The sequence below is a fragment of the Sinohyriopsis cumingii genome, chromosome 2 (assembly GCF_028554795.1).
Source record: "Sinohyriopsis cumingii isolate HCF-2022 chromosome 2, ASM2855479v2, whole genome shotgun sequence".
NCBI lineage: Eukaryota > Metazoa > Mollusca > Bivalvia > Unionida > Unionidae > Sinohyriopsis > Sinohyriopsis cumingii.
In genome coordinates, this window is record NC_142962.1 from 91,617,610 (window position 1) to 91,642,662 (window position 25,053).

General features: G+C 35.8%; 1 protein-coding gene across 1 annotated transcript in view; it reads right to left on the reverse strand.

The window, feature by feature from the left end:
* The window catches only part of LOC149805363 (uncharacterized), a 64,299-nt gene extending 39,665 nt beyond the window's left edge, over nucleotides 1-24,634 (reverse strand). Inside the window, exon 1 of the mRNA XM_089949693.1 lies at nucleotides 24,298-24,634. Coding sequence (XP_089805819.1) covers nucleotides 24,298-24,495 — 198 coding nt within the window. The 5' untranslated portion in view covers nucleotides 24,496-24,634. The remainder of the gene's footprint in view (nucleotides 1-24,297) is intronic.
* Between the last annotated feature and the right edge of the window lie 419 nt (nucleotides 24,635-25,053).

The following is a 25,053-nucleotide window of genomic DNA, read 5'->3' on the forward strand; positions in this document are numbered from 1 at the left end:
GAGTTATGATTGGTCGAGTATGTAAAATTAAGCTTCATAATCACACGAAACAAGGCGTAAATAAGAAAACACCGACTGATAAATCTTTCAGTATTCTTATTAATAGGTTAATTAGCCTCCTATGTAGCCATGGTAACGACATGTGGTTGGTTAAGTGTTAAACCTTCGCCCGATAATCAGGTCCATTCCATTGCCTAAAAGTCAATCACATCACGACAGGAAAAAGATTTCTCAATGACATCCAATTTCAGTCTGAAGAAAAATAGTCGATCTGTCATGTGTAAGGTGGTTTATATTACCAAACAGCCGAACGGCCACGATAAGAGCAGTGGCCTAGTGGGAAGAGGGTCCGTCTCGAATATGGGAGGTCGTGGGGTCGATCCCCGGCCAAGTCATACCAAACATGGTACAAACAGCTACCTCGCTTGGCTCTCAGCATTAAGATGTTAGTGTTAGGACTGGTCGGTCTGGTGTCAGGATAATGTGACTGGGTGGGACATCATGCTACATGTCTGAGACATGATGACCCAGTGCTAGATATCACTGTAAAGTGCCACATTGCAGACATCGTAGCTATATGACTGAAAAATTGTTAAAGCTACGTTAAAAAACCCAAATCACAACAACCACAACGATAAGAGCAATTTTTATTGTTGTTGCTTTGTTTTAAATGACAGCCAGTTTCAGACTGACATAATGGGATAACCCATTCCTTGTAAAGTGGGACCGCAGCCTTCATAGGCTGCAATTCAAGACGTTAGATATCCAAGAAAATCGTTAATTAACATCAGTTATAATTAGAGGCGGTGTTCCAATATTGTCATTAATGGTCACACGTGTAATGCAGGTAAAAATTTCACCTTACTCCCGAACTCTCTCAGCGACACACAAACGAAAGATGCACTGTAATAAAATATTAACTAATTAAACAAAACTAGATCTTTTTTTTTTTTGTCACAAGCAAAATATTTTCCAAGATGCAGAAGCAGCCTATGTGTGATAGAATATTAAATACAGTATTTTAAAAAATGAAGGTCAAGAATACTACATATGTGTAACTAAGTACACACAACAGAAGGCTTGAACCAACCCCATTTTCGCTTTTATGCTGTCACTCTGCACAGGTCCTACTGGATGCTAATGGAGAGAACTCGAACAGGGCCGAATTTTAAAAGTGAGCAGCTACAAGGGAGCTCTTACATACAAAAAATGAGGTGCAAAGCTTATAATTTTCATCGTTTTAAATATTTACGCTTGGACAGATAATGCATAGAATATAAGTGTATTTTACCATTAATATCACGGTCTTATGGAAATAAATTAACCGTAAATGCCCTATAGCATGAAATATACTCATCGTAAATGCATCTAAATAAAATATGTCTGACCGCTTTCCCACGTGTTTTATCGAGCAACAAGGAAGAACTTTTTGTTGCTATAGGGTTTAACGCCATTTTTCAGCACGAGATAGGCTATACATGGCGGCCAGTATAATTGATGGAGGAAAAACCGTGGAAAACCTCAAGAAGAACCGTCGACCCACTAGACGCTACTGGCAAGCTTTCTCACGTACCCACGTTAGCCGAGCCTGAGACTCGAACCCACGCAGCCAGAGGTGAGATGGCAGTGATCCGGAACGGTGAGCGCTTTAGACCACTCTGCCACTCGAGGCCCCGAAGAACTTGTTAATGTCTAGAAAGAAAAACGTCCATTGTGTTAGTTTAAGATATTTGCTACTTTTAGCACCAGGTTATAATCAAGCTGGAATTAAACAATCAAATATATGAACAGGTAACCTAGGACAGCTGAATGATATGTAATTCAATGCATTTTGTCAGCTGCTCTATTAGCAACGCTTAACCCCCAAGATATGTCATAAATTCCTGTCACAAATGTATGATTAACAAGTATCGACCTTCAAAATGTAACTTAATCAGCTTCGAAATTGTACAAAATCGACTTCTTATTGTATAAAATGAGCAGCACGTGCGTAACATATTGCAACCTTTACTGCAGTGGGATCATACTTATTTATGACAGGCACTCAGTGATGATGATGATGATGATGATGATGATGGTGAACTAGATGACTGCAGTTTGTAAAGGACATGAAAGAATAAGGAACAGTTATCATAATATACTCAATCATCTAAACAGATTACAATTTTCCTTATTTTGGCAAATCAGGTACACGTTCCGTGAAAACATAACGATGAAATGGAGTTAAATGTGTCTATTAAGAAAAGTAGTTTGTTTCTGTAACGTAATAATTAATTCAAACCTTTTTCAGATTTTTTTCATAATTTTCATCCATTTTCTCAAATATTTGCCTAATTTTATTATGGATGGATCTCTCCGCCGCGGGTAAAAGAATGCAGTTTGTGGAGGCAAAATCTCCTATTTATAATTCACTAAACTGTAATTGTGAGATTTCACTGAGACCAAACGAGAACGCTCGGTTTCTGAAAGGTGGTGAAAGCTGCAGTCTACGATGAGAAGTGGATTCCAAAGTTTACTTACCGTCTCTATGGCAAACGTTGTACACCCACACTTATCGTTTAAACATTTGCCACATATATCCCTCTTACCGTCTCTATGGCAAACGCTGTACACCCACACTTATCGTTTAAACATTTGCCACATATATCCCTCTAAAGGAAATGACAAATGCTACTGATATAATGGAAGGACTTTCAATGAAGTTGAGTAATTTCTATAAAAACCCAAAATGTTCGAATATTGCATAATCATATGTAATGGGTCTCACTGCATAGCGAATCAAACACCCGCGTGAATGTGGCCTTAAGACCGTACTTCCAAGGACCTCAAGATAACATTGGCTGTCAACTAAAAAGTTCTTAAGCAGGCTAATACTATACTAATAATGTCCTCAAGTCACCTAATGACCAAACAAAACGAATTTCTAATTTCACACTTGCGTGGTTTTTCTTGTTTCATATTTGTGTGACTCATCATGAAGCATTTCCAAGCCGAATATTAGTGTTCACTGCGTGCACCAGAAAACAGGACTCAAACACCTAATGAAAAAATTATTCTCATCTCAAATTACTAAACACTTTTGCATTAAAAATATCCAGAGAATTCATAATGTTAACAAAATTAGAGAGCGTCCATTTTACGAAACTAATCCATGCTACAATATAGTCTTGTGAATACTGTATATTATGACGTCAGTTTCTAGACACTGGTTCATTAATTGGTCTGAGAACTGACTTGCCAACACGATCCCCATCGTCAAGAAGTAATCACTAAAATTCAGTCTAATAAAGCTATAAACTGGGAGAGAAGACAAAATAGCATTACACTGTTTTTATTACATTTTATCGACAAGAAAACTATGTAATGATCCCATATTACTTTCCATTGTTAAAATCCTGTTGCAATGTGTGTCATTATTCAATTAGTTTAGGATCTGAACTGCATATCCGAATGGGAACGAAATTACTTATTTTGGTATACGCCAAGAAGTTACAGGGGATATTTGTATTCGTTTGTGGGCAATTTTATCAATTTATTAGTACACTACCAAAATTAAACAAATTTCTAAGTATATTAAAACAGCAACTACAAAACAACTACGCTTTTGCACGATGTTCCGAGAATAAATGTTTATGGTTATCAATAATTATCGTGAAAATAAAATTTGATTGCAGGTCACAGGCAACTAATAACTGTACGTGTAACAAAACCATTATATGTGTGCTGGAATATAGTATACCGTATTTAAAAGAATAAAGGTCGCTGATTGACTGAAAGCAAGGTCCACGGGTTACGACACACATAGGTCCGAGTTCGAATCGCCATTGAGTGCGAATTAAAAAAACTCGAACCTGAATGGTACTATATTTATTCGTATTTAAAAAATAATGTCTATGTTATCAAGCATTCTCATGTAGGACCCAGGGATAATACCTTCCGCTCTGCTTGGTGTATCTTTGTATTTATCTACAATAATCTCTACATACCTTGATTTCTGTTGTAAGAGTGACTGTGTACTTACATGAGAATCAATTACTGGGTCAACATGCGGGTATGCCTGCTACGCACGAATACCACCGACTTTGCAACGTCATTCTCTGGTGCATAGTCGACATAGTATATAGGAGCTGATTACAGGCATTGCAATGGGTACCTTACTATAAAGTAGTGGTATATATAACCGTTACCTTTACAGGTATTTTTGTACTTATTTACAAATTTATCTAGATACTAGCTTCTTATTTCTGTCACATTACAAATCATGACTCTCACATAACTGGTCAATTTTATTGCAATTGCTAACATGGAGAAAAATGTACCCATCTAATGGTCAAATGATATCCTTAAAATTACTCCATGCTAGCAATTTGCATTAAGTCATACACATCAGTAAACATTTAGACCGCACGTAGTGTTACTCATACAAATTAAAATATAACCTAAATTTTGGAGAAACTTGCTATTTCGATCTGATTTAATAAAAGATTCTTTCAAGGATGGGTTTCAAAACTGGAGAAATCATAAAGATACATTTAACCTTATTTTTGTATTAGGACGAAAATGACAAGCTTCACAGCTTAATGTTTGATCCTACACGCAAATCGGCCAATGGCAGCTATTTATAGACTATTACTGGCATTTATGCTGTCTTTCTTTCGTTCAGTTTCGTTTAATTTAATTGCCATTGTTGTTGTTTTGGGTTTAACGCCCATTTTTTTTAGCACAGGGTAAACTTATACATGGCGGCCAGTATAAGTAGTGGAGTAAAACAAAGGGAAAATCATAGTAAGAACCACCAGCCCACAGGAAGCTACTGGCAGCTTTCTCACATATCCACAATGGTGAGTCCAAGACCCGAACCTACGCATACAGGTGAGATGGCAGTGATCAGAAAGGGCGAGCGCTTTAGACTAGTCGCCCCCCCTCCCCCAGGACCCGCCTCGAGTTTATAATTAAAAGATTAAATGTTTTCTTTGTGCTTAGAAAGGGAATATCTTTAATGAGGACCCATCGTACATTGTTTTAAAGCATGTTTTGGGTGGTGTTGGTGTTTGTTTTTTTTGTTGTTGTTGAAGTTTTGAACTTTCCTATGCTGCCTTATTTTATCGTCACGCAGTTACGCAAAAAGTATAATGTACTACTTATATTATTCTAAAGTAACCCGAGATTAGGTATTCCTAGAGTAAAGAAATATTTGAAAACAATTTACCCAAAAACTTTATACCTCAATAAATAAATACATTACTATATAATAATGCGCTGCGTTTATTGACTTTTTTTTTTTACGGTGAACACAAAGAAGTTTAAATCTGTCTGGACAAGTTTGATCGGTCTCTTGGTCACTCAAGCACAGTGGGAAGTTCTTGTCAGTTATTTGCATAATCCACCATACATCGTAGTATATTAACCCATCGCCCTAAAAGCCAATACAATTTGTTTGCCAGCACGATTCTCGCCTACCGGAGTTGACGTATGCTACACGACGTAGCGTAATCTAAGAAGAAACTATTATTTCAACTTATCTTATTAAAGTGACATTTAACATAAAAAGAGCATTTCCTAACATTTCAGTTATAATTATTTCAGAATCTCCGGTCTTAACACAGTAGACAGTTAAATCTAGAATATCTATACTTTACGAAAATAACAAGATCTTTTAAATGGTTAATCATTTTCTCCCACAAAAAATAACAATATAAAGATAACATTAAGGTAACAAAATATACGTTATACTAAGGTAATAAAATACAAAGGTAACAATATAAACACAATTCTAAGATAAGACAGAAACACTTTAAAAGAATGCAATATCCGCATAGCATCTGTAACAAGATAATCATACTTAAATATTCAGCAGAAAATTTTAAATATAAAGATTTAACTGTGTCGTGCTTTTCATATGAAATAAAAAATAAAATAAAAAAAAACATACAAATAACATAAAGGGTCTTGTGCAAGTTCGTTTAATTCAAGAAACGGAAATAAAAATAAAAACGGAAATAAAAATACAATTTCATATCGGTGATATCTGAGGGGGAAAAAGAAATATGCTGGTTGATACATCATATACGTTTTTTGTGTTATAAATCAGAGCTTGATTATAAATTAGGAAGGAAATTCCGTTTCTTTTGAATTATTCCTAATTTATTTGGATTCGAGTCGGGAAATTTTGTATCTCTATATTTTCTTTTCTTCATGATCACTTCAAAAGTAAGGAATAGTCTTGGAATCTATAATGTTTAGCACTTAATATAATAGTCAATGATCTTCCCTTTTGATTCCAGATATAATATTAAGATAATTAAATTATTAAATTCGTTTGCTTAAGTAAATAATTTATTTGTCAAAAAACGTTTTTGTAAAAATAAATGTACATTCACATAATAGATAAATTTACTGATATTCCTTTTCCAAAGTCCAGTATTTGTCTTATTTGAAAAGCACTTAATTTAACTAGCTTTTCAGGAATACACGAACGTGTCAATTATTTTTAACCCCCTTCAAGCGTTGGTTATATTTTTGACACTTTTTTGACTTTCATTGATGTTTTAGTAGTAACATCATTGGGGTTGGATAAAACAGTTTGTGGCAGTATCATTTTTGGCAATAAGACAATTTTTTTAAAAAACTTAATTTTCAAAAACAATTGGATTAATGGGATGATTCTGACTTTGAATATAGAAACGGTTTATCCGTTTTCATGTCTGTATACAAATGAGAACATCTTGATCTTTAAGAACATTTATGGGATTTAAACTGTCTGAACGCTTTTTAAAAGTCTGCACAGAATGGATCGGGTGAGTTCCGCACAAAATGGAGCAGGTGAATTTAAGTCCTCTGTATTCTCAAAAACATTAAGAAATCTGGTATTTCCACCAGTATAGCAATATTTAATAAAGCTAGTTTGACTTTCATGAATAATTGTTGGTGACCTTTGTAAAAATTTTTAATGCTAATTGCTTTAATAACTGCCTTATAATCAATGTTATCTAAATTGATTGGCCTCTATTTAAATAAATTGGTAAACTTTGTATTCTTTGTTGGTATTAAGGAAATAGTGGCCAAATTTGTGTACAGGATGTTATTCATCACTTTCAAAACTTCGAAGTTATTTTAATGCATGTCGAAATAGTTTGCTTTTCCTTACAATGTTGGATGTTTTTCCTTACAATATTCTCAGAAAAACAGAAAATGTAAGATACTTTTTCTTACAATATTCACAGAAAAACAGAAAATGTAGAATGCTTTTCCTTACAACATTCCCTGAAAAACATTTTAAAAATGTAGGATGATAAAATATTTATAAAAACATGTAGGATGATGTATGACACTGTAAAGATGATTGATATTAAAACAAAAATAAATAAACCAAAAATTAATGTAGTTAATTAAAACTAATATCTTCTTTACACAGCAAAAATTATCTATTTAATCAAGTGTGAATTGTGATTCGTGAATTCGGTACATTAAAGGCAATTGTAAAAGGTAGAAATCAGTACATAGTCAAGAATCATACTTGATAGCAAGTGTTGCAGCTGACATTTTATTTCTTCATATAAATCTTTAGCAAGTCCTTGAGAAATATATGATAATGCGCCATCTGTACTCGCTTATTAGTAGAGTTCAGCTGCAAAATGAATAAACCCAGATCTATATTCACACAATGCGCCGGCTGATCTGGGTCTATACAGTTAGAAGTTATCAGCAGAACGAACAACAGACATACATGCCTACCAACTTACCTACCTACCTACACATCCAAGCAATCAGCTAGTACTGCTATGGATAAAAACATTTGACATTCTCGATTACGTAAACAGACTCTTCTGAACTCACTTCCCGATTACAAAGAAAAAAATTCATATATGGTTCATTTCTCGCAGAAGAAGAATATAAATATTGCTTTTCTCATTAACCGTTTACACGGACAAAAAATTTTCATGAAACTGATTGAATTACGGACAGGCCTCGTGATATTGCTATTTTATTCACACACACACACACAGACACACACACACACACACACACACTATTACATCATGTATAGAAACCATAAGTACATACGCACATAGACACATACACACATTTGAACAACAATGCATCATATACAGAAACAAACTTGGTTATCGGGTACTGTTCTAAAGTACTAATATTCGTCTTGTTTGACATCTGTAATAATGACTTTCAAGTAACTATCGTTTTGTCTGAGTTCAATATATGATAAACAGATAAGCAGACAGGGAAGCTATCGATTTTTTTAAATTAGAAAAATGTTCCTGAATGGCGGCGAAAACGAAGGTTATTGAGATCCATAGCGTTGTGAGCTTAGAAGGTAGACAAGAGGCGCAAATGGGCATGACATCGCTCACCTGACTGACAGCTGCATTACAGCCAAGAAATCTGGGTCAGTAAAATGTTTTCTCACAAAATTTCTTCCAATGCTGTCGCTTTCATGTGTTATAAAAATCAATATGGTAAGGTTTCTGTAGTTTTAGTATATTCATCCATATTGAATGGCACTTCGGCATGGTTTGTAAAATATTCAAAGGCATTTATTTCATGATTTTTTCCATCCAAGTTTATCAAATTTTGCTCAATGATTTCTAAAAATAAAGTTCTGTAAATGTTAACATGTTTCAGTAACAACAGCTACAGCGCGAAGACATCATCTTTTAACAAATTTTAAAAAGCTACAAGGTAAAAAAATATTTCAGTGAAATTAGGTAATATTTTATTGAGTGGTTTTTGAAACTTAATTTAAACGAATTTCTCTTTCAGTCACAGCGGCAATATTTCAGTCGAATCAGCATAATTTTTAAAAAAAACGTAAGTCATTACGTTGTGCCGAACAGTTTCCTAGGAGCTGTTTTAAAAGTTTTTCCCTCAGTTGTGAGTAACGGGGACCATATTCTATGGCGACTGGCATCGATTGGACAAATCCGAAAGACCTTTCAAACCAGAACGATTCCTGTCTAATTTGATCAAATTATGTTAAGCGCTTTTGAGAAGTCGTTTAAAATTTTGTTTCTTCCACATTTAGTGACGGTAGCCACATTTTGCAAGGCGGATCGGCATTATTGGTAATCTGGTTGAAATTCTTATATGCTCTATGCGGGATGCTTTCCGTAAAATTTGCTCAAGTTTTGCAGCGCGGTCTTCAAGAAGACGTCGTTTAAAGGTTATTATATCTTTAGTAACGGCGACTATACTAGTAATCACTGATGCGAGACTTCTCCAAAAACATTACAGTATGATTTTTAGAATTAATCGTGCTAACATGGCTTTTATCAAAAAGATCAAAGTCTACAAGAGTTTTAAATTGTTTTAAAACAATAGAAAATGGGAAAAACTTAAGAACTAGTCCGAAAATCAAATCAACTCATCCACGTATGCATAAGAAACAAAGCTAGACAAAATTCACGTGTCTACGTTGAGTTAGTTTTGTGCAATCTTGCTGACAAACTTCTAAGATGAGACAAACGGATGGAACCAAAACAAGCTGCACCCGCTACAAATAGTGGGTGGGCCGCAGGGGCATCCAAAACACGAAAGTACTCTCGTCAAGATATGCCATAGTCTAAATGCATACAACCATGACAGCCTTGCGCAACGTTACAAATGTCTCCTTTGACCGCTCCAATGGCTTAAGTGGTTAGAGCGTCCGCCTCAGATGCGGGAGGTCGTGAGTTAGAACCTAAGCCAAGTCATACCGCAGTCATAACAATGGTACTTGCAGTTGCCTCGCTTGGCTCTCAGCATTAAGACTTTAGTATTAGGACTAGTCAGCCTGGTGTCATGATAATGTGAATGGGTGGGACATGATGCTATATGTCTGCGGCATGGTGCCCTAGTGCTAGACATCACTATAAACTGCCACACTACAGACATCGTAGCGATATGACTAAAATGATCAAAGCTACGTTAAAAGTACACACACGCACACAGACACACAGACACACACACACACACACAAAATCTAATGCAAGTGAATGTCCCAGTATGCAAATGGTATTGCGAATATATCAGGGTGTGCCATCTCCCGTTTAGCCGATGTTACAGATTCTGGTAAGCAAGCTATTGACAAGGCGATTGACCAATCAGCTGGAACATACTTAGGCCACGTGGAGTTTAATATAACTAACACATAGTGACTCGGACTTGTACACAAATTTAGTATACGGAACAGTGCTAGTAGAATCGAGGTAGAAGAACGCCAAAATAATTGTTTCAGGACATTAAGGAACCCAAAACGAAGATTTTCAGTTGTCCAGAGATATTTTTAAAAAGCTGTCACTTCATTTTTGTGTTAATTTACGAATTTATTTTGTGAAAGTCAGTATTTCGACTGATTTACATAGGCAAGCACACATTGGTTTATCATCTTTAACAATGATTAAAGATGCAAATTTCCGTCAAAAAAGACATTTTTGGGGCTATTTATAACACCACCAGTCTACTTTCAAATTATATATAACTCTTAAAGTTTGTATTCACGCATTTAATTATGTGCAAATACAATCTGTCATGCTTTCCCTGTCACCCTGTCAACCGCAGTAACTGACACAATTACCGTAACAGAATAACAAAGTATACAACGCACTAAGAAACACACATACACACGCAAAGAAATCTGCTATGGGACATATGAAAGTATCTACAAAGAAATTTGAGTTTGATGAGCGATGTTTGCAAAGCCATGTTGTAATTTGGACATTCTCGTGTGGCGGTCTAATTTAAAAGATAAATAAATGGTACAAGAAAAGCGAACCAGCAAAACGCGTTACGATTCTATAATTAACATCGTCATATATAAATATCATTTATGCATTGTTGTCAAATGTGTTACGAATCCATGACAACACCGTCAGATATGAATATCATTTACGCATTATTGTCAAATGTGTTATGAATCCATGGTAACACCGTCAGATATGGAAGTAATTAACGCATTGTTCGCCATCGGAACGTTGTTATCACGATTATTAAAAAACCACGTGAGACTGACACCTAACAGTGTAAGGCACATCTGTATTCATATGTAAATAACTGAATATATATTCTACCATTACAGAAGTCTACAAACTTCTCTAAATATATGAAGATATGCACATTTCGGATATATAGGTTTTGGTCTGCAGTGTGTAACAAGCATAAATCCAGACAAAATTAGTTTTATTATTTATATGTTTGTTCAGTGCAATAATAAGCCACAAAATCTGCCAAATAATCGACATAGTAAATTTACATGTACCGTAGAAAAAAGCATGAGAGTTTTCTTATAAATTTAATTGTCAGCAAAATAGTTACTTTTTTCCTACAATATACGAAAGTATCAGCATCAACGTATTTCTTGCAATGATTGGCAAAACAATGAAAATACAACACACAAAAATGTAGCATAAAGTCACATGTTCTCCATATCCACCAAAGGGGAATCCATGTGTGATAAAACGGTCACGTGAATCGAACGAACATGGTTAGTTCCTGCTTACCCAAGAGCCAGTTTCTGATGCCGCTTGGGAGACGACGAAAGGAAGAGGTGCCGCTTGACCGAGTACGTACGACAGACGGAATAGCGGAGAACTCGCCCTGGGAGAACTCATCCCAGGTGTCAGGAGAAGTCGCCCCATGGTGGTCGGAGAAGTCGCCCCACTTCGCCTGGAGAAGTCGCCCCAAGGATCATATATAGTAATTCTGAGATGTCGCCACATGATTGTTAAGGCTTTATTTATTGTTGTTTTTCTTCAACTTAATAACTTGTTAAATCTATAAAATTTGCAATTTTTCAACTTTTCCTTTTGATCAACTCCGCTTCTGTACTTAACGAAAAATAAGTGTTATCTGTCCCTTTTGCTCTGCTCTTCAAATCAACAGATGCATTTTATTTGGAAAAATAGCGAGGGTGTAAGCATGATGTGATGTCTGCAATTTTATATATGAAAGGGTTCCGACCTAATAACCTAAGTCATCCTGAGACGATTTTATGGCATGGACCTCTATAACCCGAAATCGACTGAATTGGCGATGACCGTCAATAAGCCAAAGGGTTATACTATCATCTCTATAACTGAACAATTTAATCTGATTGTTCACTGAGATTTGCTAACCACTGACGAATGATACTTGTACTCGATAAAAAAGCATCATTTGACGCCTACTCAGGAAATGCGGTCGCTACTGAGTACATCACCATGGCTAATGCGCAGAATTCGGACGGTTTCTGAAAGATCACTTGTACTACGCCCATCATTTAGTTTATTTCTTCTTTTTTGTCAGTGTTCGTAATTTTATTAATTCTCAATAATAACAAACTATTTCAAGTTGAACGAGAAGTTTAAAAATATTTCACTACTAAATTACAGATGCAAAATAAACAAGATTACGTTATTTTATTATATTTAAAAAACACCATGATCACGCGTACATATTGGTGGATATTAGTTTCCTTGATATGAATATTTGTAGAGATTGTGTTATCAATATTTTTTATTACATTTACATCTAAAAATGAAACATGCGTACTAGATGCAGTATAAGTAAATTTAATCGTCGGGTGAAAATGATTTAGGCGATCAATACATTTTTTCAGTTCTTCAATTGAATGCTTCCAGATCATAAATATGTCATCTAAAAATCTGAACCAAAGAGACGGATTAAACTTTTAGTTTTGAAGAAAAACCTTTTCTAATTTACCCAAGAAAGGGAAGAGTATGAAGGAGCCATATTAATACCCATTGACGTACCAATTATTTGTATGTAATTCGTATTATTAAAATGAAAATAATTATTTTCTAAGATATGTTTTATTATTTTACAAATATCTTCACTAGATAGTGTGCTATTATTAGGATTGTTATCAAGAAAATATTTACACGCTTCAATGCCATCTGCATGCGGAATGTTGGTATATAGTGATGTTACATCTAATGATACCAGGATTGAAATTATCAGATAGCTGTGGAATAGACTTCAACTTTTTAATGAAAGTAGTTGTATCTTTAATGTATGAAGGAAGTGATTTCATTAAAGGTTGTAAAACACTATCAATACATTTTGATAGGTGTACAGTATATGAATTACAACCTGATATAATGGGTCATCCTGGATCATTAAAAGGTAAATTATGGTCAAGATTTTTATGAGTTTTGGGTAATATGTAGAATTGAGGTGTACGTATGTTAAGAGGGAAATCATAAAATTCCTCATATACGGAATTATTATTTTTAGCGATCTCGTTAATGCATGTTGAAATGTTTTATTTAATTTCTAATTGACGTTCAACTTCTTTAACATAATCATGTGATTCATAATAATAATAGTGTTTGACTTATCATCATTTTTAATCACTATACTGTCGTCATTCATTAGATTATATAAAGACTTAATTTCGTCCTTAGAAATATTACTATGATATTGCTTTTTATGATTACCAGTTAATATATCCTTTGTGATCGCGTATATATAAATATCTAAATATGAATCACGTAAAAGATGACTTAATTCTATTATAAAAAGGTTATTTGGGTGACAAGTTATCGGATGACTTCTCCAACCAATTGGGACGACTGCTCCAACCACTCTGGGGCGTCTTCTCCAGATACGTTGGGGCAAGTTCTCCCAGGGCGAGTTCTCAATGGGGCAAGTTCTTTCAGGGCGAGTTGTCCATGGGGCGAGTTCTCCTCATACCCGACAGACGACACACGACGGACGCAGTCTGAAAAACTAACCTGATATTTCCAAAAAGTCGGCTGAATTTTGTTTGTTGTTGTAAGAACCTTTCGATGCATTTTGTACCAAATTTGAACTGCACCGTTATCATTAGCAATTTTGGTTTATGAACAACCTAAACTGTTCCACATTAAGGGCTATTGGTACAACGATGTCGGGCATTTCTGCGCACCTAAGGTTTCCGTCATCAATACTGAAGCAAAACGCATAACGAATTCGACCGATTGACGAAAATAAAATACTGCAATGCTTACCATCTGAAAAGAGGCAATTGTCACCAGAAAATTCTGTTCAAAATAATATTAATTTTGGATGCACGGGATACTGCCCCCGTGTTTTCATGACTCGAGAGATGTCGGCCTATTCTTCCAACATCTTTGAAAATATGTAATGTTTATCCATCGAGCCATAGAAGTGAAATACATTAATTTCGACTGTTTCTGTCAGCAGTTCAGTCGAGTAATTAGGTCAGGTTTATAGCTAGTTTTACAAAATTCAATGTAACAATGGCAATAAATGGAAAGAGATATTAAGCAAACTTAACCGATCTTGTAAAAAAATTAGTAAAGTTCAACAGTTTTGAAAAAAGCTAATATGTTGAAGAGAAACAACAATGAATATGATTATTGTGTTTACAACGTCTTGTTTATGGGGAAAAATACTGAAGAATTCAGAAACAGAATATACGCCGGGGAATTTCTTGAGAATCACATTCTAGCGGCAAGTTGATGTTACATCTAATGAGCTGTGGAATAGACTTCAACTTTTTAATGAAAGTAGTTGTATGTTCGTGTGGGACAACTTCTTGCAAATTGGAAATTTGGATTAAGATGCAGACTTTTTAAAGGTAAACGTTTCCATCTTTTAAATAAAGCATTTATTTGTATGATTCTAAAAGATACCTAGTAAAGATGATATTCTGGGTTACAGGTTAAAGAAGGTCATGGAGTGGGTATTCATGTTGACACTTAGAAATCACATTTTCATATGCATTTCGAGTCGAACTGTGGGATATTTTTGTACACTTTCATGATACAAAATGGATTTTTAACACGTGATCCAATGTTTACAGAAATGACGTATCGTTGCGCAGAATTGGCCGACATGGTGGTAATACAAATAGTTTAGCGAGATGGGTGGTGTGATATAGCCAAATATTACGTATTGTACGCAATATGTATAAAGTTATTATTAACTTAAGCAACTGTAATTTAAATGTTCTGAGACAACCTGTTTGCAGACAATGTATTCAGATGAGCTGATATTGTCAATTCGATACTGCATTCGAAGCGCAAGAGATCACGACATTGAGACAGAACTGACCTATTGGGACCGCTCGGGTGGCCTAAGTGGTTAGAGCTTCCGCATCGGATGCGGGAGGTCACGGGTTCGAACCCCAGATAAGATATAACAAGGACTTTTAAAAATACTAGCAGCTGTCTCGCTGGGTGCTCGGTATTAAGAGGTTAGTGTCTGGACTGGTCGGCCTGGTGTCAGGATAATGTGCCTGGGTGGGACGTGATGCTATATGTCTACGGCATGATGTCCCGTGCTAGACATCACCATAAATTGCTACACTGCAGACATCGTAGTGATAAGACTGAACTTTTGTTAAGGCTACGTTAAAAACCAAAGTCACACACACACACACACACACACATTGCTTTGTAATCATCTTGCTGTATGAAGACTAAGCAAGATGCACCGAACCTTACATTCGATGGCTACCAAGCTGTCCATGTTGAAAGTACGTGTATTATCGGTAACAGTGAAGAGAATTAGGAAACATTCCTGAAATACATACTATAAAATGATTTATTTGCTTGTTTATATTTTACTTCGTTTCCTCACCATTCATCGTATGCAGTTTTCTATATATTAATTCGCCAAAGTTTATATCTTCGGGTATCACCAGTACTTTGGTCTTAATAGCCATCTAAAGATAACGAAAAATACTTGCCATTAGCTACTTATCGTAAATAAACCTTATACGTATGCATACATGGGATGTATATTGAATTTGATTGCAAGTATGACAACTATTCTAGTTTTCGCACGCTTTCCCGCTAATGTGCGAGAAGGCACTTCTTGCACTTCTTTTTTTTTTGGGAGGGGGGCACCAGACAGATGCCTCCCCCCCCCATTTTCAAAATTTTTTAAATTACAAGTGTTGTTATATGTTTGTGTATCCCCCAAAGGTATGTGTGTTTGTATATTTTATAATAGAATTTCGATCAAAAATTTTCAAATTGAGAATTTTTGATGGGGTATTTATATCCTTAGTGTGATCTATAGGGTTATTCATCCGAATCTGGGTTTTAGTCCCCAGAAGGCACTTCCAGAAAGGCGAGAGTGTGATTCAAATTAAGAAAGACAAATTTGTATTAAAAAAATACAAACTGATCAGGTAAGAAATACGAGTAGTTGCATACTTAAGAGGAAGGTACTGCCTTCAGTTTTGTTGGATATTACGATTGTCCATAATCGTTAATATTAAAGATAACATAGCGCAACGTGCGTAATGACAGTGCAAATGACACGTATACCTGTATATATCCATGTGCTTTTTTTCTACATTGGATTCTATGGCGTGTCGAACATGCCATGTGTAAGGAAATAGTTATTCGTGCAATTAGTTATACGTATATTAGTGGTGATTTAGTGACACTGTTCTGTATTAGCGATCAACATTTATTTATGTTGTTATTTTTGTGTGTATAACATTTAAACACTAGATAAATTAGCTTTTATCGTCAAAAAAGTGTAGTCATTTGCAAGGACATGTGGTACTTGAAAAAGCAAGATACAAGGAAGCAGTTTAAGGTGGTTGGTGGTTTACATAAAGAAGAAATATTAGAACAAAGTCTAACATTTGGTACATTTTGCCTCGAACCCATTATTAGGATACCAAGAAAACTGTAAGAGATATAAACTCATGATTCACTAATTAATAAAGTATAGAAAACTGAATTACCAATTGTGGTGGAATGGATAATCCTGCATGTACAGAAAGACAGAGAATGTGAATATTTCAGGTTGTTCATTGTGAGGGGTCATCATAATATTTATAACTAAAACTGTGTCATTATTATTATTACCAAAATATATGGATTGTTCTTTATCATAAAATGCTGCTTATGGCCAATACAGGCCTTCGTACCTTTTTTCGGAAATGCTGTCAATGTTGTTCAGGAATGACTAGAATCCATTTTACTTGCGCGTACACGTGTGTGTGTGTGTGTGTGTGTGTGTGAGAGAGAGAGAGAGAGAGAGAGAGAGAGAGAGAGAGAGAGACTTGGATTTTTAACATACCCTTCACAATTTTTCAGTCATATCGCACCGATGTCTGCGGGGCCCTAAGTGGCCGAGTGGTCTACAGCGCTCACCGTTCCGGATCACTGCCATCTCACCGCTGTCTACGTGGGTTCGAGTCTCAGGCTCGGCTAACGTTGGTACGTGAGAAAGCTTGCCAGTAGCTTCTCGTGGGTCGGTGGTTCTTCCCGGGATTTTCCAGGGTTCTTCCTCCACCAGTTATACTGGCCGCCATGTATAGCCTATCTTGTGCTGAAAAATGGCGTTAAACCCTACTACAACAACAACGATGTCTGCAGTAGTGTGTCAGTTTAGTGATATCTAGCACACCATGCCGCAGACATGTAGCATCATGTCACACCCAGATACATTATCGTGACACCAGGCCGACCAGTCCTAACTGCTGCTAGTACTTTATTTTTTTATTATAAATCTTTGTTATGACTCGGCAGGGGTTCGAATCCACGACCTCCCGCATCTGATACGGACGCTCTAACCACTTATGCCACCAGCGCGGTCCGACTTACATGCAGACAGTATGACCAAAAACCCCACCAAAATGCTCGTGTTTGATTTCTCCGAGTTGTATACAAAAGCAGCTTCTTGCAACTATATGGATTATTCATAAGCGTCAGTGGTATTTTATTTTCGCTATATATAGACTCCATGTTACTTATACACTGCATCAAAGTCTGTGGGTAAAAAGATATTAATTTTTTTTATTATAAGCTATTCTTTCACACACTCCCTGCCAAAGGTTGGACGATACTTAACTGAAAGAAATGGGACATCAGTATTACCATATATTTAGCCATTTCTTCCCAATCAGAGTACCATCCCCACCCACCTGTATTGAACTGTGCATCACCAACGTGCCGTACGAGTTGCTGCTTTGTGTAAAAAATTTATCAACCAAAAATTATTGTTATTTACTTATACTGTGACAATGTGTGAACTTCATCAATTTTCTGATTAACTGTATTGAAATAAACTGGCAGACTGACACCAATCAATCGCGTGAAATCTATACGTAGCTCTGCCATCCTGAGTTTCACTAAATGGACACTCAACAAGTTGCCGTAGATTTGTTTTACACACGGTTATATATTTTTCTCTACTTCTTTGAGATAAGTGTGTGTGTGTGTGTGTGTGTGTGTGTGTGTGTGTGTGTGTGTGTGATTTGGATTTTTAACGTAGTTTTAACAATTTTTCGGTCATATCGCTACGATGTCTGCAGTGATGAAGGTTATATTGACGTGTACCTCTGAGGCACCATACCGCAGACATGTAGCATGCTGTCCCACCCTGTCGCATTATCCTGACACCAGGCCATCAGTCCTAACACTAACCTCTTAATGCTGAGCGCCCAGCAGAGAATTTCATGTATATATCTGCGGATATTAGTTGAAACATTTCTATGTTTGACACTTCTTAAATGTCATTTAAATGTTCTAACAATGTGGAGAACCTGCTTAATAAATCCGATGTACAACTCTAACTATCCTATAAATTAAGTAGTCGTTTACCTGGATATGTGAGAAAATTTGCCAGTAACTTCCCGTAATTCCGTAGTTCTTACCGGGGTTTCCCGGGTTCATCCTTCACCAGTTACACTGGCCACCACGTATTGTTATCATGCACTAAAATATGGCGTTAAACACAAAGCAAAAACATCAACCTTGTGCACTGGAAACTTGATCATGCCAATGATTCTATTGCTTCATTAGATTCTTGTCTTTTAGAAACTAAAATAAAAACATACCGTTATATATTTTTAATGCTGATATTAATTTATCTCGTGTAGAAGTCATATATGAAATGTTTAAATATGTCTTTAACTTCTTACGAACGATCCTTGAAAATCATTCACTAACTGCTTTTTTATAAGTTTATTTGCACATCTGAAAATATTTTATGCTAAAAATGTACCGAATATGTTGGCATTCTTAAAATGTGTCTCAACTTGATCCAGACACTCTGAACGATGGGCTCACTCTCAGTTTTCAGACAAACAGCCAATGATACTGCGAAGCTGCTACCGGCCGATTAGACGTCTGGCAAATAACTAGTTTTACAATCGATAGAATTCCGTGCTGCACAAAGTTACAAATAGCTCACGCCTGACGACAAGCGGCACGTGATTCTCAAATTAGCAACGGGAGCTTGGTACAACTCCGGCACGTGGTCGGGTTACCCAAAGACCAGACGAAGTGTCAGTGCCTAATGTGCAAAGCAAGTGTCCATTTTAAACAGGTCAAAAGGGCAATCTTTGTTTATTTTATTAGAACTTCCCACGGAAATTGCTGAGTTACATTAGAACAAAAATTACATGGAAACTGACGGCACTGTAATGAAATTAAAAAAAAAATAATTGAGTTCCTTCGGCACGATTTTGCCTTTTAACACGTTCCTTGGAATCACTACCGTGCAATTAAATAAAAATACACAGAGATAGGACTACGACAAGCTTAAAATAGAAAACATGTCATATTTGTCATGCCTTGTAATTACATATACACCAATGCAACATGATATATGAAAATTATCTACACTTTTTTGGGTGGGTGGGGGTGGGTGTTATATGAGATCTTCAAAATATATATCAGATGCAGTCCATCATTCCTAAAAAGCATGAAACAACCCGTATTAAGAAAATATCGGAGGTGATCATTCATTTTTTTCTTTACTATTTTATATTTAATTTCAGACTTGAAACACGGCAAAACTATTAACGGTGACGATCAGAAATTTGAAACATTCCACCGTAATAAATCTCCATTGACTAGGAACATGCAACATTTATGTTATTGGTAGGAAAACACCTAATGTAGCGGGACATTACGCTTAAATGTCATTTCTTTAACAATCTTTTTTTCTTTCTTACATTACTTGGTGTTCAGAATGTATTAAAACTTTTTTGAGCTCTGATAATACAATATACTAATGTATCACTTATTCAGAGTTCAGAAACATCATGGACTCTTCAGTCGAAATGTTTCTACATGAAAACAAAACTGATTTAAAAAAAAAACAAAAACAAAAAACAAAGACCATACCATAAATAAGTGAAATGCTGGAAACATACTAATGATAGACAAACTAATACTGATGCAAATCCAGAAAGGCTGATTATCTTCAAAAATCAAATTTGACTGAACAACCCCTACAATTATCTCATAAACAATGATGATCAATCCAGCGATATCAGCACAGCGTGGAAGACTGACAGATGTAATTTCTCGTGCTAATACATTATTACATGTCAACACTCGGGATGATAAAACCCTGTCATTGGCAGGAACATCAGCACATCATAACTACCGCCCCCACCCCACCTATAAACTAATTTCCAACAACTGTCATTCCTACTGATGCATAGTTTCCAAAAGGTCATTCCGAAGCCCTGGTTTCAAATAAAGTAATTTTATTAACTGACAGGAAATATTATAAGGCATCAATACATTTTTATTCTGCTCAAGACTTAATTAATTTGCCTTGAGTGAAATTTGGTTACAGGGAAATAGGATTAAAATCAGATCTCCATAGTCCTACGTGGAGACCTGATGGGCACCAATAAGAGGTTATGTTCTGTTGACCCTGTGACTCACCAATCAAACTACGACTTTCAAATTTCTGAAACTGACTTAAGTCAAACAGAACATATCGTTACCACCAACAAGTCTCCCTAACATGACTTTGTAACACTTTATCTGATAGGATACTAAAAATAAGTGGACTGAGAATTCCTAAGGTCACCAAAGACATTAACTTTCATCGGTGTCAGTCAGATCTCCACGTTGAACTATGGATATCTGATTTTAATCAGGCTCGTTACCGGAGAAAGATTCGATTTTCATTGCATACATTACATCCATACTAAACCACACTGATACCTCTCAAACAAGAAATGACATCACCTTTCCAAATTCCCTCTCCACATTCAAGGCCTTGCAAAACCTTAAATCTGACAAGCTTTAATTTCGCAGATAGTCGAATCTCAAAGAAAGAAGATGTGCTCATACAGTCGTAAGAAGTATTATGTACTGTTGGCTGCCTAGTCATAAAACAGCGGTTCCCAAACTTTTTTGGCCGCGACCCTAGCAATTTTATTCTGAGACTCAAACCTGTTTCCACATTTGTATAAGTTTTGCCACCTTAGAAACAAAATCCTGGCGACTCTCCGTGCCCCTCCAGAACGTCCTGGCGACCCAGGAAATGGGAACCACTGATATAAATGGTGATGAACGGGCAGATAAAGCAGCCAATGCTGCCCTGCATTCGCCAGTTTCTGAATGGAAGATTCCAAATACTGAAGCATAAAAGGCAACCCATTACTGAGAATTGTCCTTGAAAGTAAGTGGTACAGAAATTTAAACTGTTAAATGTACAAAACTTGAATATATCATATCCTGGTCCACAGGCTTTGCAAACATATGAATAAAGTATATAAGAGAATACGAATTATAAACAGCTAGACAATTTATGTCGAATCAGCTTTTTTCACATTGTGTATGGAGACAGCCTCATAATTCTTCTTTCACCCAGCGACGTATACCCCCACCCCAAATAATGCGACAAGATGATTTTAAATGTCAAAGATACGTTAACATCATTTCCTTTCAACACTCATCTGGATAATAATTAAAGCTGTTCTTATTTTCAGAAAAGCCTGATTACAAATGTTATTATTTTCAGAAAAACCTTTCTTACGTTCATGATTTTAAGCAATTTCGCACCCGAGTATCGTAATATTTTTAAAAAAGTTTGTAAGGAACATTACACAGTCGAATGGAAACAGCGATTTAAATCTGCCAAACATTTGGACATAGTATTTTAAGAAATCTCTTGTTTACTCCGTTATAGTCCCATCCCATAGGAAAATATGTCAAACAAGGACATAACAAGACTTTGTTCTTTTTAAATGCTGAGTTTTAACCCATGGATATTCTTGGCATGTCTATGCGGATATGACCAAGTAGAGACAGCAAGATTTTCAAAACGGAAACCAGATCGGCACCATTTTTATTAAGGACCAACTACACATCAAGCGAAGTTTTTTTTGTGAAAACCCCAAACTAACATGATCATCTTTCGAGAAAAAAGTAACGTTAACAAGCTCTTCAAGATCGCCACTTTTGTGGCCATATTTGTTTATCCTTTTGGTAGTCATACTAGATGTCTGAGCGGCACCATTTTCATTTAGACACAACTAGAGACGATAAGAAGACATCTAGTAAAAACTCATTGATACAACCATCCATTTAGTATGTACTGCAACAAAAAGATTTTCAATATGGCCACTTTGGCGGCGATATTATAAGTACTAATAGCACCATCTTAATGAATGACCAACTAGAAGTCTTCTGGTGAAGAAAAGAAAAAAAAAACAACAACCCATGGCAGAATGAAATTTAGTCTAGGAGGTTTAGTCATAATAAAATTTTCAAGATGTCAACTATTGTCTTATTTTCATTTAGGACCAACTATATATCAAAAGAAATCTGATATGACCACCCACTCTGAAGAAACAGTGATAACAAGTTTTTCAAGTGTGGCGGCGATACTAGAAATTAGATCATCACCAATTTCATTTAGGACCAGCTAGATATCGTACGAATTCTTCTAGTGAATCCCACATGTTAGTAAGATTTTCCATTCGGGATGAGTAGTGATAACAATATTATCAAAATGGCTGCTGTGATGTCCATTTTAAACGTCATACCGAAACTATTTTCATTCAAGGCTAACTAGACATCGTATGAAATTTTTCAGTGAAAACCTCATGTTGCTATGATTATCCATTCAGGAGAAATAGAGACAATATAATTCCCAATATGGCCACTGCTGAAGCCATATTGATGTCTCAACAATAGCGTTTTCGTTTCAAACAAACTAGACATCGTATGAAATCTTTCAGTGAAAACCTCATGTTGCTATGATTATCCATTCAGGAGAAATAGAGACAATATAATTCCCAATATGGCCACTGCTGAAGCCATATTGATGTCTCAGCAATAGCGTTTTCGTTTCAAACAAACTAGACCATCAGATGAAAATTGGCTTGAAGTTTCACGGCAATCCTGCAAGTAGTTTATGAGAAGTAGCGATAAAAATCATGTACTAACGGACGGACGGACGGCGGACTACATATCATCATATAAGCTCTCCTGATCTGTGACTAGTGCAACTAATTATACCCTGTAAGTATTTTAACAATGTTTCATCTATTATCACAAGGGCAAGGGACACGATAATTTTCCAAGAGACCAATACATTTTTTTTTTTTAAATTTTAAGACAGAAATCATATACCAATGAGGAATTAGTATATTAACCTTATATAATTTGTACTAATGTCTGACTAATTATGTCACCCTGGATAAATAATGTACACTATTATTATTATTAGTAGTATTCGTATTAGTATTATTATTGACAATATTCTGATGTCTTAGGACAGGTGGTCTCTTAAAGGAGGTGGTCCTTGTTTTAAGCTCAACTGTATGCGACTGATTTCTCCTTGGCAAACACCAAAAGTTTCCGCTGATAGACTAGATATGTAAGTAGGCGTACCTTTAGGGTATTTTGTTAAGCAAGTATGACTATCTTTGTACAAAGTCAACATATATACATGAGCAGCGGGTCCGCTGACCTGGCCTGGCCTATTGCTATATGCATGCAGAATAATTACTTCTTTCATGTACTCTCATGTGTCTCCAGTTAAAGTTGTACACTTAGTTGTTCTTAGCTCGTTATAATCAATAACTACCGTGTTGCTGTGAGTGAATCAAGCCGATTTTCACTGTATCAAATCGAAAGTAGGTCAATTGTGTAACAGTGTAATAGATTACCGCAGTCTCATAGTTAAACAAACACATGAGCAAAGTGGAATACACACTTCAGCCGATTTGCCTTGGAAACTATACAGATTTTTATATCAGGGTCCTACATAAATTTGAATATCTTTAGCTTTAAAGTGGATCCATTACATAATTGTGAGGTTTTAGTATTCATTAGTTTCTTTTAGGGTACCACACGGCACACAGAGGTCGTTGGTGTCAACACAATTAGAAAGACGATAGATATATATAAAAAATACGAATACAATGAATTTGATATTTAAAAATATACTAATTGTATTAGGCATATTCGGCCAGCACAAGCGCGACCTCATGAAAAAGGGAGCATTCATTACGTATATTTTGCAAAACCCCTGCGGATTTACGAACTATTTCATTAGTTTAATGGGTATTATTACCTCGTTTTTACTTGAACTCTCTGATACTGAATCAATGCTCAGTCGAATATCTTCTTTTCCCTCAGCTTTTCGGCGCTCAAGAATAGAGTGTCTCAATTCCTCTTTTACTGATAGGTCCCTAGTTCGACTCACTTTGTCGTCCGTATCAACCCTCAAATCAATCACCAATCGACTGTAGGTTTCTCCCTCAATTTCCATCTAGAAGCCTTTCCAACATAAACTATGGGAACTATTACAAGTAAGAAGAAAACTACAGTCATAAAAATTAGTTCGTAAGATACGGGATTGTATCGGAGACTATCTACCTTCCTTGTGCTATTTCTGCGTTTGACGAAATAAGTCGATACTGAGTCATTAAGGGGAAACAACTTACGGAGGTTGATTTTGGTTTCTTTCTCAATGTGTCGTACTAATTTGCCAGTCCGGAAAAAACAACAGCAGTTTCTTATAACCCAACAAATTTGTTTCATGTTAGAACAAGCAAAACAAAATATGAGCGGATACGTAAGGCTTATTTCTGATGTGTACAGTTACGCGTGATATTTACTAACCAATTTTGTGCATAAAAAATAACAAACAACTCTGCACTTGTCTACATCCATGAAGAAACAGGAAGAAACGTTTTGAGTATGTTCTGAGATTCATAAAATAAACTTAAGTTCCTAAAATGCTAATGTCCCACACAATTACTTTGTTTCAATAACTACCAACACATTAATCCTTCCATACTATATCTAACCATCTCTCGCTTTGCAT